The sequence below is a fragment of the Belonocnema kinseyi genome, chromosome 1 (genome assembly GCF_010883055.1).
Source record: "Belonocnema kinseyi isolate 2016_QV_RU_SX_M_011 chromosome 1, B_treatae_v1, whole genome shotgun sequence".
NCBI lineage: Eukaryota > Metazoa > Arthropoda > Insecta > Hymenoptera > Cynipidae > Belonocnema > Belonocnema kinseyi.
Window position 1 is genome coordinate 96,630,835 of NC_046657.1, and position 21,268 is coordinate 96,652,102.

General features: G+C 34.5%; 1 protein-coding gene across 1 annotated transcript in view; it reads right to left on the bottom strand.

Moving 5' to 3' along the window:
- LOC117170507 (exostosin-1) overlaps window positions 1-21,268 on the bottom strand; it is a 31,997-nt gene that overhangs the window by 7,739 nt on the left and 2,990 nt on the right. Inside the window, exons 2-5 of the mRNA XM_033357277.1 lie at window positions 3,774-4,796; window positions 2,808-3,009; window positions 2,596-2,715; window positions 2,266-2,496 (exon numbers count right to left, since the gene is read on the bottom strand). Coding sequence (XP_033213168.1) covers window positions 2,266-2,496; window positions 2,596-2,715; window positions 2,808-3,009; window positions 3,774-4,657 — 1,437 coding nt within the window. The 5' untranslated portion in view covers window positions 4,658-4,796. The remainder of the gene's footprint in view (window positions 1-2,265; window positions 2,497-2,595; window positions 2,716-2,807; window positions 3,010-3,773; window positions 4,797-21,268) is intronic.

The following is a 21,268-nucleotide window of genomic DNA, read 5'->3' on the forward strand; positions in this document are numbered from 1 at the left end:
CCCCCCCCCCCCCCCCAATAAAAAATTCATTATTGGGAATAGTACCCGCAACGTACGAAAATCGCTCCAAAAATAGCAAATTTGACAATTTTCATAAGGGAAAAAAATAAAAACCATTTTTTTTGCTAGTCAAACCAAAAATATAGCATGCTTACTCAATTAAAAATAAATATATTTTTGACTCGACATGTGCACCTTTTTAAAAATAAATATTTTTTTTACATTTAATGACACATTTCACTTCACAATTTTAAATTCTAGAGGTTTTACATATTTTTCAAAATAAATACCTCGTAGAAAGAAAAACGGAAAAATCTGTAATGTACAGGGTATTTAATTCAGTGCTTGTCCGAATCAACCCGTACATTTCGACTTTGGTCCCAGGATTTTTCTGCTAATATAAATATTTATTTTCTTCAGTTGAAAATTAAACTTTTTGGTTGAAAATTTGTGTATTTTGTTTAAATTTTGTCTTTTGTGGTAGAAAATTATTATTCTTCTTGGTGAATAATTGTTGAAAAATTGAATATAGCGCCTTTGAAGATGGCTCGCTTGAATCTAGTATCAGTTTGCTGTGCCGCCGCCGAGCGCTTCACTTTTTTTGTTCAAAATTCAATATTCAATATTCAGTTGAAAATTCAACTATGTGTTTGAAAATTTCTGTATTTTGTTGAAACTTTGTCTTTTCTGGTAAAGTATACTATTGTAAGTATACCATTGTTTGTTGTAAATTTATCTTTTTTAGTGGAAAATTCATCTATTTTGTTGAAAATTGGTCTTTTTTGGTAAAAACTTAATCGTTTTAGTTAAAAATTACACTATATGATTGAAAATCCCATCAAAAATTAAAATACTTAGTTTTTTTCTTATTGACAATTATTTTTTTTTTTTATTAAAAATTTAACTATTCCATTTTTTGCCGAACTTTTTTTTATATACATTTAATTTTTTCATTGAAACTTAATATAGTTGGTTCAAAATCTATTTTATTTTATTGAAAACTTATTTCTTTAACTTAAATTTGAAGTACACTATTTTCTGTTAAAAATTCGTCATTTTTAGTTAAAACATTATCTACATATTTTGTTGGAAATTTGGGAAATAAATCATCTTCTGGGTTGAAAATCGAATTCTCTTTGTTAAAAAATTTAACAAATTATTTTGAAAATTCGTTTCTTTTTTTGTTGAAAATGATTTTTTTAGTTGAATATTCACTTATTTTGTTAAAAAATCGTCATTTTTTTAGCCGAAAATTCAGTTACTTTGGTAGAAAATATATACTTTTGGAGTTATAAATTAATTTTTTTTTTTAAATTCATCTTTATGGATTGAAAATTCAACATTTGGGTGTGATTTTTTCCTTTATTGATATAAAAATTAAAATATTTTAAAACGAAAATATCAACTATTACTTATTATTGAAAATTCATTTTTTATCAGAGATTGATCAGTACGGTTAGAAATTTAACTACTTTATTGAAAACTCCCTTTTTATTAGCTAAAAATTAATCATTTAACTGAAAATCGGCCGATACGTATTTTTCCGATTTTCAACCCCAAGAAAATGTCTAAAAATTTATGCGTAATTGAATTTTGTGCTTTGTTTTTCAAAAAACCCGAATTTTTGTCTTTCAAAATTGATAAATTTTGGCCTATATGAGATATTTATTATTTTCTATTTGATTCTAATAGCGTTTATCGTCTTCTTTAAAAATCGGCCCGAAGATTATAAAAAAGGTTTAAAATTAACAAGACTGCAGCAGTTTTTCTGAAAAGATTAAAAGTTAATTTTCTCAAAAACCTCACCTTCAAATTTTTTGCATATTTTTTTGAAACTTTTACTTCAATAATGAAGATATCTTGTAAGTTTCATGCTTGCGAAAGAATTTTTGTAGCCAAGAGATTTCTTTTTTCACTTAATCGAATTTTCTACTTTTTCTTGGAAACAATGACAGATACAAAAAATGTTTAGATAAAAGTTTGCATGTCTAAAAAAGTTATATGAAAAACGTATCTTGTTCTTTTGCGTTATCATTCGTCGTTTACGAGAAAAATTCAAAAATTATATTTTAAAGAACAAAAGATTGAGAAGAATAGAAAAAGGTGGGGGTTCCAAGAAAATCTTTTATAATATTTTCTTCAAATTTTGAAAACATGAAAAAAATCTATTTTCTATTGAAATTCAAGCTTCAATTAAGTTCTCGTAATTCCAAAATTCCATCTAATCTCGTCTTTTATTCTTCATGCGAATACCTCTTCACTCACCTTATCTAAATATTTACTCTTAGCCAGACTTCTGAGCAGACGGTAAAGAACAGCTGTGGATCCCAGCTGTGAGTAAATAATCGCGGTGAACGTATTTCCCGGATTACTATTCGAGAACGGAAGTTCCTGTTGACTGTCGGCGAACTGCGGAAGAATAGCCAACGCACCAGGATTCGTATTCCAGACGATGCCTTCCCTCGTCCCTTCCCATGGCAATCTTTCTCGAATGCTCTGTAAATAAAAGTTTAGATAAAAATGACAACTAAACCTTGAAAATATTGCCCTCAATTTGAGTTACTTCAGATTGTAAAATTGCTGAATTTTTCTCACCTCAAAAACCGTAAAAATCACTTTCTCTATGGACGAAAAGTATCGTTCCCAGAGGAACTGAGTTTGCTGCCTTAACTTGAGAATCTTTGTGTTATGAACGGAGCGCACAATGTCTGGAATCTAAGCCGAAGAAAAATAATAATCAATGCTCGGATTATGTTATTTCGCCGACTCAGAGGGTTCAGGTTGCTTTCATCGACGATACTACTCACCTGAAGAAGTAGCCTCTCATCGGAGAATATAACTGCTTGATTCCAGTCGATGCGATCGTGAAATGGAAGGGCCCATCCGTTGCTGAGAATCACGGGAATGCATCCGGCTCTCAGGGCTTCCAGGAATCGAAAGCTGCCGAGTCGACGTCCTCGAGGAACCAGGCAGAAGGTAGCGTTCATCAACAGAATTTCATAATCGTATCTGCAACATTAGAAGATTTTTAATTCCCATTCATTTTCCAGTTTTCACACAGTCTATTTTTCATTTTTCCCGGTCAGTTAGTCATTTAATTATTTACAAACTGATAGAAGCACAACAGTTTATTTTCATTTCTAATATTAGCTTCGAGGTTGAGGTAACTCTCGACATCTTATACTTCTCATAAGCAGTCAAAAACTATACTTTTTTATGAAAAAAAAATAATAATAAATAAAAATATATTACCGCAACTGAATATTATAGGGACATTGAAAAATAGGGTGGTCCAAAATTATAGCAATTAACATTCGACTTGCGACTTTTGCGTTTTCCGGAAAAATAAAGTCCGAAATTTTGTACTTCTTTTTTTCAACGTTAAACCGTGCCCGGAATATGCCCCAAAAATGGCTAAATAGCACTTTCCTAAGAAATTCGTGCTGTCGACAAGTGACGAGTTACGAAGTATTCTTTTAAAATAATTTTGAACTGTTTAAAAAATTATTATTTATTCAAGCAATTTTTTTCTAAATATATAAATAAAATAATGAATATAAATGAATGATATAAAGTTGATAAATGTTAAGATTAGTACTTATTATTTAACATATTTTAAAATTATTCAAACAATTCTCATTTGTTTAAACAATGTTCAGGATATTTAGCAAATTAAAACTAAAACTATAAATTAAATAAATTCGCGGTCAGAAAATAAATCAATTCTCATATCCAGGTGTTTTCCAGTTCTCAATAAATTTCAGAATACTCACGTGTCATACTCCTGATTATCCTGCTGACAATGTTCATCCTGCAACTCTCTCCACGCCTTCCCATGTCTACAAGTTGTTACAAAAACCAAATCCTTTCCATTATGAAGATGGTAAAGTGAATTCCTCGTCTCGGAACCAATCCCATGAACATATCTCTTCCCCTTAAAAGCTGCCACATATTTCTTATTACTCGGAAAGCTATTTTCCGTAGCCTGTCCTGGATCTCCTCCTCTCTCAGGATGTTGCTTATGAAAAAGGGGAATCGAGATGTCGAAGTTGGGCCTCAGTCTTGAAATTGACATACTAGCTTTCGCCAAAATCGCATAGCCAAGATCAAAGGCCATCGACTCTTCTGCATAATCCGGCCAAGTTCCTGAGTAAAGATTGAAAATAAGATGGTTCTTCCCTTTATTCCAATATGGCAGTCGCGTCAGTTTATTGGGCAAATTGTGCACAAATTCTGTCGACAGTGGATCTCTATCTAACGTGTCCAACGCTAGGACGAATATACAAGCTTTTGAAGGATCCGAGGTATAATAACGAGACTCGGTGATGACATTGAGTATTTTTTGGTAGAGGGGACTGATTGCATCTTCTACGGGATAAACGTAGACTGAGAAACCTTGTTTGCACCTGGTGAAGTCGAAGCAGGTTTCCATTCGACATTGTCGAGTGTGATGGGAGTTTGGGAGGTTCAGGTTGGAGGTTCGGAGGTCCTTGTCGTAGAACTCTTCGTTGAGGGTTAAATAGGAGGGAAGGCGGTCGTAGGGAAAATGCGATCTTCCAGGGTGCTCTTCGCTTTTTAATCGGTAACCTCCGAAGTAACAGTAGCCGAGGAACGCGCAGGTGACGAAGAGAAGCAGGTAGCGCTTCTTGGCCTGCATTCTTGGGGAAATAAATTACTGAGGGTAAATTTTGGGCATAGCTTTTAGCTAAAAGAGATCGGTGCACTTGGTGCTGCTGAGGTGGGGTTATTGGCGAACTTCTTCGCAATAAAGAGAGACCAGCACATTGTGAGGTTACCTGAAAAAGAAAAATGTACAATTTTAAATTAATTAAATTAAAAACCAATCCATTTTGAAATATTTAAAACCACATTGATTTTTTTCAATGTTTCAAAATGATTAATTTGGGATTCCATTTTTTGACCCTTGAAACTAAAAATTGCTTAATTAGCAAAGTTTTTAAATTATTAAACTTTGAACATTGTTATTCGGCACGATATGGGTAACTTTGAAGGTTTGAATCTAAATGAAAACTTATGTAATTAGAAGTTAAATAAATTGAAGATTGAGGCTTTCACTTAAAATTTTGAGCACAAATGAGTTTTAATATTTCAATGTACGATTTTCATTGAAAATGTGCACATAATTCAATGTTGAGTTTCTAATTCAAAATAAATATTCCCTTTTCAGCGTTATTTATTATTTTTAATTGCTCATTTCTAAATTGAAATTTGGATAATTATATTGCTACAATTTGAAATTACTTACAGCTACCTTCCGATTTGATGTCGTCCGATATAATTCAGCTAATGAGTGCATTCACATTAAAGTGTAAACAAATTGATCATTGCAATATTAGTCTGCAATTTATTACAGACACGTTTTGCAGATATTTTACAGGCTTAAAAAGGCCTTACTACGTTTTTCGGACTTTCTCAACAAATACGTAGTTTTTAATATAATTAAATAGACATAGATAAATAGAGAAGTGTATCAAAACCATTTCGCTTGCTCCTCTTTCCACGCAGAAAACTTGTTTACTGCTCCTTTTACATCTTCAGTTTAGAGCATTTGAGAGCCACGTAGTGCAAGAATTTTATTTTTCAGAGTCCTTCCACAGAAAAATTTCTTTTTCATACCTTTATATCTCATTCATGGTTATTATCCAGTTATTCATATCTGTACATATGAAGAAACTAGGTGTTTCTCAAAAGTTCTACACTAAAGATATGAAAAGATTAGTAAACAATTTTTCTGCGTGGAAGGAGGAGTAAGCGAAATGTCTTTTATCTAGTTTTCTATCTAATAAAATCTTCAAATACAGTGAAACTCTTCTATAGCACCAATCTTGGGGCTGACGGTGGGTGGGAACTAACTCATAATGGCCCGCTCCACTTTTGTTCTCGCCTGAGTGACAACCATAAGATCCCGCGCACCCCCTATTATACCTACCTGCAGCGCGGCGTGCGGGCCTCTAAAAAGATGGACGAACCCCTTTCCTCGGGACTTTTAGGTGGACGGAGCGACAAAATCACGAATTGCTAGAGTGCTATGATGCGAGTGTGGCGCCTGATGCATGCTCTGTGGTGCGAGAAACACTCAGAGCAGTAGATAGGTAAGGCCGGTTCTGGATACAAATTTTCCGTACGGATAGCAAACTTGCGGCTAGAGCGCAGAAGGCTTTAAGATTGGTTTCGCCCCTTGTGCTGACTAACGAATCACAGTTTTGAAGTATCCGTTCCACACTATCGATATTGGAAATCAATACTTAAAAATCATGAGAATGGAACTTTTCAGCCCCAAAAATATGGAATAGAATACGATATGACATATGATATTGCAATATTAGGCTATTTTATACCTACTATTCTCGGAATTGAAGTTTTTCACCCCAAACTAATATAATTTATGTATTAAATATTTATCGAAATGGTGCATCATTGAAAATTTTCAAGATCTGCAACCGCCCTCGTGATATTATAACAATTCTCGGTAAACAAAATTCCATTCTGATTAAGTCATCATTGATTCCTGGAATCCTTATCAATGCGAACTTAATTAATTAAACGTTCTCCTTTGATATTTGCCAACAGGGGCGCCATATTTCATATAATGTTAAACAATGCTCGGTAAACAAAATTCCATTCTGGTGATGTCATCATCGATTCCTGAAATCCTCATCTATGTGAAGTAAATTAATGGAACATTCTCCTTTGATATTTGCCGACAGGAGCGTCATATTTCATATGATGTTAAACAATTCTCGGTAAACAAAATTCCATTCTGATGAAGTCATAATCGATTCCTGGAATCCTTATCTACGTGAACTAAATTAATTAAACGTTCTCCTTTGATATTTTCCGACAGAGGCGTCATATTTCATATAATGTTAAACAATTTCTAGGGTAAACAAAATGCCATTCTGATGACGTTACCATAGTTCCAGGAATCTTTATCTACAGTATTGCCATGTTTCAACTTTTTTCTGTACGAATAGCAATAAGTAAGACGGAGTCTGGATCGCTATGGGTGAGTGCATATCCGCGTTAGTTATCAGGTGTGCATCCGTGTGACGCAGGTTAAGACTGCTAGTTGGTTCTAGGCGATGAGTGATCAGCTCCTCATAATTGAGCGGTCAGAAGATATTATGATGTAAGTGGTGTCATATTTCCTGTATAATGATGAATTTATCGTTCAATATAATTGCTTGTTATTGTCAATATAATTCTGAGAAATAGTCGGTGTCTTTGATGTAGAGTGTGTGATATGATTATTTTCAGGGTAATTTCTGAGAAATGTATTTTGCAAGTTTAAACAGGTTTGAGTCGAAGAGTACAGAGTGGTGAATCACCATCCCCTTTGATACCTGAGCCGCCGCTCGGGAGATAAGATGACGTAGATGGTTTATTTCACATGCACATGAGAGGGTGGCAGCAATTCGAAGAAATATTTTTTGAAAACTTCAACAGAACTTAACTAAAAACTTCTACCTTTATTGATGATCTGCTATATCATCAGAGATTCTACCTTACCGACAGTAGATCAACCCTCCAAACCATGAAGGCAGAAAATCTACACAATATCGATCAGAAGTTTTGTGGTTCGATTCCCAATGGAGTGAAGATGGAGTAGGATCTTTTTTTCAAGAAATAATTTTAATTAAAAATATATATATATTATTTTCGATCTAGTCTTATTAAGACGTTAAGCATTTTCTGTTATTGAAGATTCTTAAATTAATCGATATTGTGTAGATTTTCTGCCTTCATGGTTTGGAGGGTTGATCTACTGTCGGTAAGGTACAATCTCTGATGATATGGCAGATAAATTTAAAAAATTTTTAATAATTACTTGTACCATTAACACCTAGCTAAAAATTAGCGTTATGTTCTTGAATTAAGAGTTCTTATTCTGATCCCTCTAATAGCTTAATTGGAAAAGCACCTGACCGGAAATCAGAAGTTTTGTGGTTCGATTCCCAATGGAGTGAAAATGGAGTAGGATCTTTTTTTAAAAAAATAATTTTAATTAAAAAAAAATCTATTATTTTCCATCTAGTCTTATTAAGACGTTAAGCATTTTCTGTTATTGAAGATTCTTAACTTGATCGATATTGTGCAGATTTTCTGCCTTTATGGTTTGGAGGGTTGATCTACTGTCGGTAAGGTACAATCTCTGATGATATAGCAGATAAATTAAAAAAAATTTTTAATAATTACTTGTACCATTAACACCTAGCTAAAAATTAGCGTTACGTTCTTGAATTAAGAGTTCTTATTCTGATCCCTCTAATAGCTTAATTGGAAAAGCACCTGACCGGAAATCAGAAGTTTTGTGGTTCGATTTCCAATGGAGTGAAGGTGGAGTAGGATCTTTTTTTCAAGAAATAATTTTAATTTTAATTCATAAGGTAGATCAAATGCTCAAGGATCCTTGTCGCTTTATTCTTGTACCAAGTAGCAAGCGAGCGAGAACTACAGATACATTAAAGATTTAAAATAAAAGTTTAAAATATACAAAATATAATAAAATATTTACAAATTTTTTCAATCATCCTCTTAAGCTACTGTTTGGTCTTTATAGAAATCGAGAATGATATAATTTAGCGTTAAAATTCTTTTTCTATAATGTTGAATCTTCTGAAACAAAAAAACGTAGACATATATTACTATCAGAGACCATAGAAACCTACCTTATCGATATTCTACAGCTGTGGTGGTTCGTGCTATGGTTCCACAATATTCTGAATGGCTTTATCAAATAATACTACACAATTTTTTTGTAAACAACTTCAACGTTATTTTTAGTGACGCATTACATTTTTTAAACTGCAAAAACTTTATATTTGAAACGCGTCTAGATGTGTCGATTATAATTTAGAACCTTGTAGAATATTTCGACAAAGAGGGGATATATTAATAGATAGAAACAGTAAATCATCTGCAGCATGTACACCTTAGAGAGAACAATAGATGGAGAGAGAAACCTACCTTACCGATATTCTAAAAAAGCAGTGATTCGTGCTATCTTCCAGAATCTTCTAAAACTAATGACATCATCATTAAAGTTTACTGTACAATTTTTCGTAAACAACTTTAAGGTTATTGTAAATGACGCATTACATTGCGTGATGTTAAAAAAACTGTATCCGCACGTATTGATAATAACTTAGAACCTTCTAGAACAATTAGACAAAGAGGGAGATATATGAATAGATACCGAGAGAGGTGTGGATTAAAAAATGTTTTAAATCAAAAATAATTTTGTGAGATTGCAGAAGGCTTTGCTATTGAGTAACTCGAAATATACCAACAGATTCCTAAGAGATCCCTTTGCATACAGTAAATCACTGTAACAGATTTAAAATTTTATATTGATATAGCTAGGATGCAGAATAAACTATTAGCAATTAAGAACAGGTAGGTCCCCCTGTAATAATAACTTTACATCAACTATTTGAGATGAAGAACATATAATTTGAATAATTTGAATGCTCTTGCTAGCATTTATGAAATAAATCAGGTACATAATTATTAGAGCTGACTGCTATCTAACCATGAAATCATCTTTCACATAATAGAGTGATCTGCTGAAAAGATTCAGTTTACTGACTTGAAACCATAATATCTAATGCAAGGACACTGTGAATCAAAAATTTAAAGTGAAATATTGAACAAGTATGTTAAAATGCACTATTATGTATAACAGCTGAAAATCTTGGTTTTTCTTAGAACCAACATTTTGTTTTAAATTGTAGTTAAATAAACCCATTTAAAGGGGCCAGGATTTCAAGTTAATAGAATAAGTAAATGAAAACTTAGTTTGATTAAGAAGAGGTCTTTGGTTAACAGAGGTTACGATGGAGTGCGCCACTATCAGGTACGCTGCTTTTCATATAGTTGTATCCACGCTTCTCCTGTTAAATCTTATATTCTCTTAAATCAAGGTAACTAAACTATCAAAATTGTATGTAGAAGAACGAGAAAGAGTAGAGTAGAGAAGGAGGAGAAGGATGAGGATACAGTAATGGTGTAGTTAAGAGAAGTAGGTACCGAAAATATTGGATTCAACGATTATATCATCAGAAACGTATGTTGTGTGGCATTTGGATGTGCAAATAAAAGGAGCGCAACAGCTTTAAAATAACAACAAAAAATTTAAAGAAACTTCAGGTAACACCTTGTTCATGCGTACTAAGTATATCTCCATTCTTTGTACTGCACTCTGCGATGAGTTTGATAAATCCAGTTGATTAGATAAGGATTTCTTATTAATAGAATCGTGAATATGCTTTTGTCTCAACTATAGCAACTTAGTAAACTAAAGCTTAGTTTCATTAACAAGAGGTCTTTGGTTTACAGACATTACCATAGAGTGCGTCACAATCAGATATGCTGCCTTTCTTATAGTTGTAACCACGTTTTTTTCTCCTGTTGAATTTTGAATGATCCTAAATCAAGTTAAATAAGCCCCTAAAATATATGTAGAAGAATAACAAGATAATATAGGGGGTTTGAGGAGGAAAAGGAGGATATGAAAATGATTTAGTTAAGGTAGATAGGTTCTAAAAATATTAGATAGAATGATAACTTATACTAAATATTCTGTTTTATAAGATGATTTCCTAAACTACAATTCATTCAGGTAAGGGAAATCAATAAATACACATACATTAAAAAAATTAAATTTACTTAACTTATTTCGTTACAATAAATGTATAAAAATTATATATCAAATTTTTAAACTTATTGCTTACTTTGTACAGTTATGGTTCCATTTCATCAATGTTCAGAAATATTAATGACAGGAAATCTTAATTAAACAATTTAAAAATGTTACTTTAACTACATTAAACTATTTGCTAAACTAAAAGAATGATTCAATAATACCAACCTCCCGCATTTAATTAACAATTGAAATAATTTCGTGTACATTATTTACGTTTCCAGCTAGCAGATCTTGTTGAGATGACGGGGGAATAAAGAACGGAATCGTATGGAGGATAAAGAAGAAGGGGTTGAAGAAAGAGAAGTTGCAAGAGGAGGGGTTGAAGAAAGTGAAGTTGAAAAATGGAGGGGGTGATGAAAGATAAATGGGAAAGAAGGGGGTGATGAAAGAGAAGTTAGAAAAGGATGATGGACATGAGGAGGAGGAGGAGTAGAGGAAAAGTAGGAAGGAGGACGAGGAGGTGGAGGAGGAAAAGAGAAGGATGAGGAAGAGGAGGATATAAGTTTAGGTTCCATGAATGAACAGCCATGATTACTCTGTTAGTGACAAGATGACTAAAAGTGTAACTTTTTTTTAACTGTTTAGAAGGGAAGTTGGAAAAGAAGGAGGTGAAGAAAGAGAAGCTGGAAAATGATGATGGATATGAGGAGGAGGAGGAGGACGAGGACAGGGGAGGAGGAGGATATAAGCTCAGATTCCATGAATGAACAGCCATTTTTACTGTGTCCGTGGCAAGATGACTAGCGCCTGTTCAAATTGTTCCAGAACGAATTCAAGGCTTGATAATTTAAAAAAAAATGAGAAATACTCTTGCTCAGCCAAGAATCATATACATGACCGGCTTCTTTTAGAGTTATTACGAAACTGCTACAAAGGACACAGAGAACTTGAGAGTCGGTTTATAATTACGTCACTTCCCCATCCTTAGTAAAGCCACGGAGGAGAATGTAAGAAAATCAAAAAGTAGAGCCAGAAGAAGAATTTGGCCAATATGATAGTTTTTGCTTCTTCATAAGCGGTTCCACTTCATATTTAGATTTCTGAGTAATGCATGATAGATTTCTGAGTAATGCATGATAGATTTTTTAGTGGAGAAAATTGTTGTTTCCAAGCTTCCAGAATAACTTGTTTCTCGTCCAGTTTGAAAATCTTATGCTTTCGAGGAACTGCTTTCCTCTCCTTATCAATCCAACTGTCAGATTCTTGCATTGGCGTTAAACTTCGAGATACCTTTGAAATTTGGTGGAAACCTCTTTCAACTTGCTTATGATTCTTGGCTGAGCAAGAGTATTTCTCATGCTTTTTAAAATTATCAAGCCTTGAATTCGTTCTGGAACAATTTGAACAGGGGCTAGTCATCTTGTCACTGACACAGTAAAAATGACTGTTCATTCATGGAATCTGAGCTTATATCCTCCTCCTTCCCTATCTATCTAATATTTTTAGAACCTATCTACCTTAACTAAATCATTATCATATCCTCCTTTTCCTCCTCAAACCCCCTATATTATTTTGTTATTCTTCTACATATATTTTAGGAGCTTATTTAACTTGATTTAGGATCATTCAAAATTCAACAGGAGAAAAAAACGTGGTTACAACTATAAGAAAGGCAGCATATCTGATTGTGACGCACTCTATGGTAATGTCTGTAAACCAAAGACCTCTTGTTAATGAAACTAAGCTTTAGTTTACTAAGTTGCTATAGTTGAGACAAAAGCATATTCACGATTCTATTAATAAGAAATCCTTATCTAATCAACTGGATTTATCAAACTCATCGCAGAGTGCAGTACAAAGAATGGAGATATACTTAGTACGCATGAACAAGGTGTTACCTGAAGTTTCTTTAAATTTTTTATTGTTATTTTAAAGCTGTTGCGCTCCTTTTATTTGCACATCCAAATGCCACACAACATACGTTTCGGATGATATAATCGTTGAATCCAATATTTTCGGTACCTACTTCTCTTAACTACACCATTACTGTATCCTCATCCTTCTCTACTCTTTCTCGTTCTTCTACATACAATTTTGATACTTTAGTTACCCTGATTTAAGAGAATATAAGATTTAACAGGAGAAGCGTGGATACAACTAAATGAAAAGCAGCGTACTTGATAGTGGCGCACTCCATCGTAACCTCTGTTAACCAAAGACCTCTTCTTAATCAAACTAAGTTTTCATTAACTTATTCTGTTAACTTGAAATACTGGCCCCTTTAAATGGGTTTATTTAATTACAATTTAAAACAAAATGTTGGTTCTAAGAAAAATAAAGATTTTCAGCTGTTATACATAATAGTGCATTTTAATATACGTGTTCAATATTTCACTTTAAATTTTTGATTCACAGTGTCCTTGCATTAGATATTATTGTTTCAAGCCAGTAAACTGAATCCTTTCAGCAGATCACTCTATTATGTGAAAGATGATTTCATCGTTTGTAGCAGTCAACTCTAATAATTATTTACCTGATTTATTTCATAAATGCTAGCAAGAGCATTCAAATTATTCAAATTATATGTTCTTCATCTCAAATAGTTGATGTAATGTTATTATTACAAGGGGACCTACCTGTTCTTAATTGCTAATAGTTTATTTTGCATCCTAGCTATATCAATATAAAATTTTTAATCTGTTACAGTGATCTGCTGTATGCAAAGGGATCTCTTAGGAATCTGTTGGTATTTTTCGAGTTACTCAATAGCAAAGCCTTCTGCAATCTTACAAAATTATTTTTGATTTATAACATTTTTTAATACACACCTCTCTCTGTATCTATTCATATATCTCCCTCTTTGTCTAATTGTTCTAGAAGGTTCTAAGTTATTATCAATACGTGCGGATACAGTTCTTTTAACTTCACGCAATGTAATGCGTCATTTACAATAACCTTAAAGTTGTTTACGAAAAATTTCACAGCAAACTTTAATGATGATGTCATTAGTTTTAGAAGATTCTGGAACATAGCACGAATCACTGCTTCTGTAGAATATCGGTAAAGTAGGTTTCTATGGACTGGCTTTTATGATCTCTGAATTAAATTAGTTATCTAGAAAGTAATGTACCATCCTCGTTTTCTATAAAAACTATATTAACTTTGGATTGTTTAATTTCTATAAACTATATTAACCTTGGATTTAAACAGTTTCAGAAAGCAGATATTCACTGTGTCATTTTTTATAATGTTTTATTCACAGTTTCCTTGCATTGAATTTTAATACTGCTGAATTTACTTTTGTTATTTGTGATGCTTTATTTTAAGATTTGAAGTAAATACATTGAATCTTTTTTAGCAAATTACTCTATTATGTGAAAGATGATTTCAACGTTTCTTCGTCAAGTCCAATATTTATGTAGCTGATTTATTTTAGAAATTCTAGCAAGCGTTTGCAAATCGTATTGTCTTCATCTCAAAAGGCTAATTTGCCATTCTAGCTATATCAATAGAAAAGTCTAAATCTGCTACAGTGATCAACTGTATGTAATTGGACCTATTGAGAATCTGTTTGTATTTTTCAAGTCAATCAATAGCAAGGCCTCCTGTAATCTTACAAAATTATTTCTGATTTTAAACATTTTTTACTACATAGCTCTCTTCATCTCTCTCTCTCTCTCTCTCTCTCTCTCTCTCTCTCTCTCTCTCGCTCTCCATCTCTCTTTCTCCCTAACTATACATTCTGCAAATCATTTAGCATCTTTATCTATTAATATATCCCCTCTTTGTCAAAATAATCTACAAGGTGCTAAATTATAATCGACACTTCTAGACACGTTTGATATACAACGTCTTTCTTCATGGCTAATAGTTTATTTCGCATCCTAGTTATATCAATAAATTCTACATCTGTTGCAGTGATCCACTGTATGTAAAAGTACATCTTAAGAATCTGCTGGTATTTTTTGAGTCGCTCAATCATAATTAACGTAACCCCTCTTTGTCGAAATATTCTACAAGGTTCTAAATTATAATCGACACATCTAAACACGTTTGAAATATAACGTTTTTGCAGTTTAAAAAATGTAATGCGTCACTAAAAATAACGTTGAAGTTGTTTACAACAAAATTGCGTAGTATAATTTGATGAAGCCATTCAGAATATTGTGGAACCATAGCACGAACAACTACAGCTGTAGAGTATTGATAAGGTAGGTTTCTATGGTCTCTGATAGTAATATATGTCTACCTTTTTTTGTTTCAGAAGATTCAACATTATAGAAAAAGAATTTTAACGTTAAATTATATCATTCTCGATTTCTCTAAAGACCAAACAGTAGCTTAGGAGGATGACTAAAAAAATTTTCAAATATATCTACCTTATGGAATCCTATTATTATGATTTTAGATACCTTTCTTGCGCCTAAACCATTCAACTGACTTTGAATATTTCTTTATTTTAATTTTTTGGTTGATTCTAGACTACAGAATAATTTTTCATCTATCAGGAAGCAGTAAATCAAATTAATAGTCAAAAACAGGATGTCACGCAAAACCCCCATATTAAATGTCACCTAAACACACTCAACTTTTGCACATTAAAAACAATAAAGGTAGAAGTTTTTAGTTAAAGTTCTGCTGAAGTTTTCAAAAAATATTTCTTCGAATTGCCACCCTCTCATGTGCATGTGAAGTAAACCATCTACGGCATCATCTTATCTCCCCAGCGGCGACTCAGATATCAAAGGGGATGATGATTCACCACTCTGTACTCTTCGATTCAAACCTGTTTAAACTTGCAAAATACATTTCTCAGAAATTACCCTGAAAATAATCATATCACACACTCTGCATCAAAGACACCGACTATTTCTCAAAATTATATTGACAATAACAAGCAATTATATTGAACGATAAATTCGTCAATATACAGGAAATATGACACCACTTATATCATCATATCTTCTGGTGGCTCAATTATCAGGGGATGATCACTCATCGCCTAGAACCAACTGACACTCTTAACCTGCCTCACACGGATGCACACCTTATAACTAACACGGATATGCACTCACCCATAGCGATCCAGACTCCGTCTTACTTATTGCTATTCGTACTGAAAAAAGTTGAAACATGGCAACACTGTAGATAAGGATTCCTGGAACTATGGTGACGTCATCAGAATGAAATTTTGTTTACCCTAGAAATTGTTTAACCTTATATGAAATATGACGCCTCTGTCGGCAAATATCAAAGGAGAACATTTAATTAATTTAGTTCACGTAGATAAGGATTCCAGGAATCGATTATGACTTCATCAGAATGGAATTTTGTTTACCGAGAATTGTTTAACATTATATGAAATATGACGCCCCTGTTGGCAAATATCAAAGGAGAACGTTTAATTAATTAAGTTCACATTGATAAGGATTCCAGGAATCGATGATGACTTAATCAGAATGGAATTTTGTTTACCGAGAATTGTTATAATATCACGAGAGTGGTTGCAGATCTTAAAAATTTTCAATGATGCACCATTGCGATAAATATTTAATATATACATTATATTATTTTGGTGTGAAAAAATTCAATTCCGAGAATAGCAGGTATAAAATAGCCTAATGTTGCGATATCATATGTCATATCATATTCTATTCCATATTTTTGGGGCTGAAAAGTTTCATTCTCATGATTTTTAAGTATTGATTTCCAATATCGATAATGTGGAATGGATGCTTCGAAACTGTGATTCGTTATTCAGCACAAGGGGCGAAACCAATCTTACAGCCTTCTGCGCTATAGCCGCAAGTTTGCTATTCGCACGGAAAATTTGTATCCAGAACTGGCCTTACCTATCTACTCAGAGCTATCGTGATTTTCGCATCAACGTCTGCGAAACCATGCCGAAATACTCCAAAAAAGGGGCTATGTAAGCGGAGTGCCTACTCTAACACAGCCAGAACAAGCCGGCAACAGAGAAAGAGAGGCGACACTAAGCCCAACCGCGGGCAGGCATCCGATAGAGGAAGAGCGATGCCTTTATTAAGCCTAAAGATCTGGCTGAAATGAATGACGAGCTTCGTGGAAATTTTTCCGAAGAATTCGACCTCTGGACTATCAATTATTGTGTTTAAAATGCAGCGAATACATCTAACAGGAATTTTACCTCCAAAGGTCGAAAGTTCACGCGCGAATTCCGGATCAGGCAGCATATTGTTGAGAGAATACGGATACTATCTGACTGTTCCAAAATCTTCCAGTTACTGTCGACCACCCGCCTAACCCAAAGAAGGTAGAAGTCTTTTGGAGAGAAGTCTGTGAAGTGCAGCATAGACTGGGCGAAGATTTAGAGAACATAAATAGCTTCAAGGAGCTGTGTGATGCACTCATAACAACCGGAGAAGAATGCCCACCCATCACTACCGAGGAGATAAAAAAAGTATTAAGAGGAATGAAGAACTATTCCGCTCCGGGGCCAGATGGTATCAAGAACTTCTGATGGAAGAAATTTCCTTCAACCCATCAGTATCTGGCCCGTATTTTCACCTCATATTTTAAGTCGAAAGAGCCAATTCCCCAGTGTTTGGTGGTACGGCGCACAGTACTCCTGCCGAAAATGGGCAATTTAGCTGACCCGAAGAATTACAGGCCAATCACTTGTCGGAACAATATAAAAGATATTAACAGCTATCCGAAATGATAGGATATTTCGGACAATCGGACCTGTGTGGCAAGAAATGTATGAAAACGAGGTTCAAAGAAAGGCGTAGCGGGATGTCGGGAGAACCTGCTCATCGATAGATGTGTATGCAAAGATGCAGCATCCTGCCAGCGCGACCTATCGATGGCCTGGATTGATTACCGAAAAGCTTTCAAATCGACCTCACATAGACTTATCATCTGTCTTTTGGAAAGCTTAAAGATTTATTCATAAATCGTGAGGTGCATACAGAGTTTGATGCTACTATCTCCAGCGCTTCGCCATTTCCAGGGGAACTTTTGCGGCAAACCTGCAAATCGAAAGCACAAGGTCACTCATGTAATTTACATGGATGATCTTAAGATCTATGGGGCTTTCCATAAAAGACGTCCAAAGTGGAGGGGGGGCAAACCCAGACGAAAATGGACAAGAAGGGGGGGGGGAGTCAATCCACTTTCGGACATCCACTTTCTCAAATTCAATCATTTTCACGTAATGAGGTACATTTCTTAAAATTCCTCCATCCGATGATATGTAGGCGATTTCGAATTCGGCCGCGGTGATTCAGGAGATTGCTTTTTATGAGACTGCGGGGCCGTCTAAAAAGTAGGTCGTGAAAACATAGGACTCGGGCTGTGATAAGTAATGGCAACAGTACGGTTAGAGAAAACAATGTGCGTTATTCAGTGGTCGTTTGTGGAACTACTCACTACACTTGTCGGTAAAGGGCTATATAACGCTCACATTTCGCAGGGTGTTGCAGGTTCATAACATGTTGGCTTCGAGTACTAAAAACAGCGGAAGAGGCTATCAAAGGGTTGCTGTCAAGTTACAGACGTTATTTTATACAAATTCCGAGACATAAACTTACGATTTTCAAAGATTGGCGTCCCGTAGGCAAAACTAACATTATACTACCGAAATACCGACGGAAACACGCGGGAATAGTCCGACTTTGCTCAAATATATTTATGGTTATGGATCATAGATTATACATTATATATAGATATATATTCCAATTGGAAACGAGTCAGGCGGCTCTCACTGTTTACGTTTCTATCCCCCCGAAATCAGTCCAAGGTTATTTTAAAGCAACCACCGACACTAACTGCTCTCTTGATTGTTCGTGATTGCTCACAATTTCTTGTTGACTCCTACTGACTCGCTCACGATTTAGGAATAGTTTAAGGGCATGTGATACTTACAGTTTCTCCGGCTTTTTTTCCACAAAAATGAAATGTAAAAAAACTGAATTCGGAGATGCTATAAAATATCATAACGGACGTCCCCGGACTCTTTTTTGAGGGATAATGACAAAAAAAAATTATTGTGCTAAATGAAAATTTTATGCATATGCATTATTTTGAGGTTACGTCGTTTTTCATCTCTGCCTTTCCGATAATCTGGTAAATTATTTATGAAATAAACTTTTTTGATTGCCTGCAAACAAGGTTAGTTCCGGGAGATTAGTTAGTATGTTTATTTGTAAGCCCAAAGTTTTCGGCCAAAAATATTGTGTGGTTTGGCAGTAACGCTCGGGTGAATTGTAACACACATAACCTTGAAATATACACGCACGTTGTTAGCAATATCAAAAATTCTTTAAATTGGACCGTTAGCATGTTCGCTATCATTTCTCAGATTTTAAAGACAAAATATTTCTTATCCTAGGATAAGAAATATTTTGTCTTCAAAATCTGGGAAATAATAGCGAACATGCTAACAGACGTTCCCGCACACTTTTTTTTGTTGTTTTGTGTGTATATTTCGAGGTTATGTGTGTTGCAATTCTCCCGAACGTTACTTCCAAAGTACACAATATTTTTGGCCGAAAACTTTGGACTTCAAAATAAACATAGTAACTAATCTCCCGGAACTAACCTTGTTTGCAGGCATTAAAAAAAGTTTATTTCATAAATAATTTCCAAACTATCGGAAAGGCCGAGATGAAAAACGACTCAACCTCAAAATAATGCACATGCATAACATTTTTATTTAGCACAATACATTTTTTTGATATTATCCCTCAAAAAGAGTCCGGGGACGTCTGTTATGATATTTTATAGCATCTCCGAATTCAGTTTTTAAACATTTTCATTTTTGTGGGAAAAAAAGCCGGGGGACTGTACCCAATTGACCACACGACGAAGTACCACATGCCCTTAAGAGATTTCATTTGATTTTCGCTTATTTAAAAAGATCCACTCAGAAACTGCTGATTTCAGATCATGTCGCAAAGTGTTATACTTGTTACATTTGATTTCATACCGATCAGGTAGAACTTATTTTCACACCTTATTTTATGAAGTTCTCAAGCAATTCCCAAGGCATTGAAAAAATTTAATTTTTCCGTAGACAAACACCCGAATAATACATTTGTTTATTAAATTTGTTTAAAAAATGTAATTTATCAACTAATTATGAAGGCTACTGAAATTATCATCGACTTTCCAATCAAAAGGATAGATATTTAAAAAAAAAAGAATATTTTTGTCGACAAATATCCAAATTACGCATTTGTTTATTAAATCTGTTTATAACATAAAAAAAATTATCTTCAGAGAAATTTTCTTTATTATAGTATTGTTTCCATCCAAATTTCTGGCAATATAACTTTTAAAAAACGTCAAATTATTAAAAAATATAGAAAACACAATTTCAAAAAAATTTTTTCCCCAAAAAACCGCGGAATTAAATGGGGCGCCCGAACGTAACCTTGAGCTACTCTCGCTCGAAGTAGTACAAGAGTGGGCGTCCCTCTTTTCTTGGAATGATATTCCCCTAGACCTATAGACGCGGAATTAAATCAGAAGGTAGATGTAGTTCTAAACTCTTTTAAATTGGCTGCTTTCATATATACCGCGATTTCACTGGGAGCGGGTGCAATTTTCCAGATTAGCACCCGCTCCCGGCGAAATCCTGCGGTTGTCCTTATGACAAATTTTTAATTATATATATATTGTCCCTTTGCCCTTCGCGACCCTTTTTTTATTTTGAAGGTAGGACAGTGGTTTCAAGAGATATCTCGAGCCGGAAATGAACCGGAAATTCCTGTAAAAAGGGCAATTTTATATAATCATTTTTGACCGATTCCTTAAGTGGTGCTAAAAAACATTTGTTGTTGTTGTGAAAATAAGGAATATATTGGTAAAGAGTTTAGAATTTCTTTAAATTGGACTTGCTACTAGAAATAATTTAAGTCACACCCATAAACCTTTCCAATATCTCATAATGGGAAAGGCGGCATTGTGTCTGATTATAGAAGTAATTCAAAGTCACATCTCCTAACCCTTTTCCAACGCCCCACAAGGGGCGGCAAAGCTCCTCTGTGAGTGGTCACAGAAATAATATTATATCACACCCTTGCCCCTTTTATAACGCCTCGTGGGGGGAGGGGGGTCACAGAAATAATGTAAGATCACACCATTTTCCCTTTTCCAACGTTTCATAGGGGCGGGCACTCCTGTAACTGGTCACAGAAATAATATAAGATCACACCCTACCCCTTTTCCAACGAATTATGGGGGCGGGATGGCACCCCTGTGACTGGTTACAGAAATAATGTAAGATCACATCCCTGTCCCTTTTCCAGCGTTTCATGGGGGACGGGAAGGCATTTTGGTGGCTGGTTGCAGAAATAATGTAAGATCACACCCCTGTCCCTTTTCCAATGCCTCGTGGGGGTGGGAAGGTACCCATGTGACTGGTCACAGAGATAATGTATGACCACATCCTGCCACTTTTCCAACGTCTCGTGGGGGCACCCCTGTGGCTGGTCACAGATATAATGTAAGATCACACCCTTGATTCTTTTCCAACGCCTCGTGGGGACGGTAAGACCCCCCTGTGATTGATCACAGAAATAATTCAAGGTCACACCCCTGCCCCTTTTCCAACGCCTC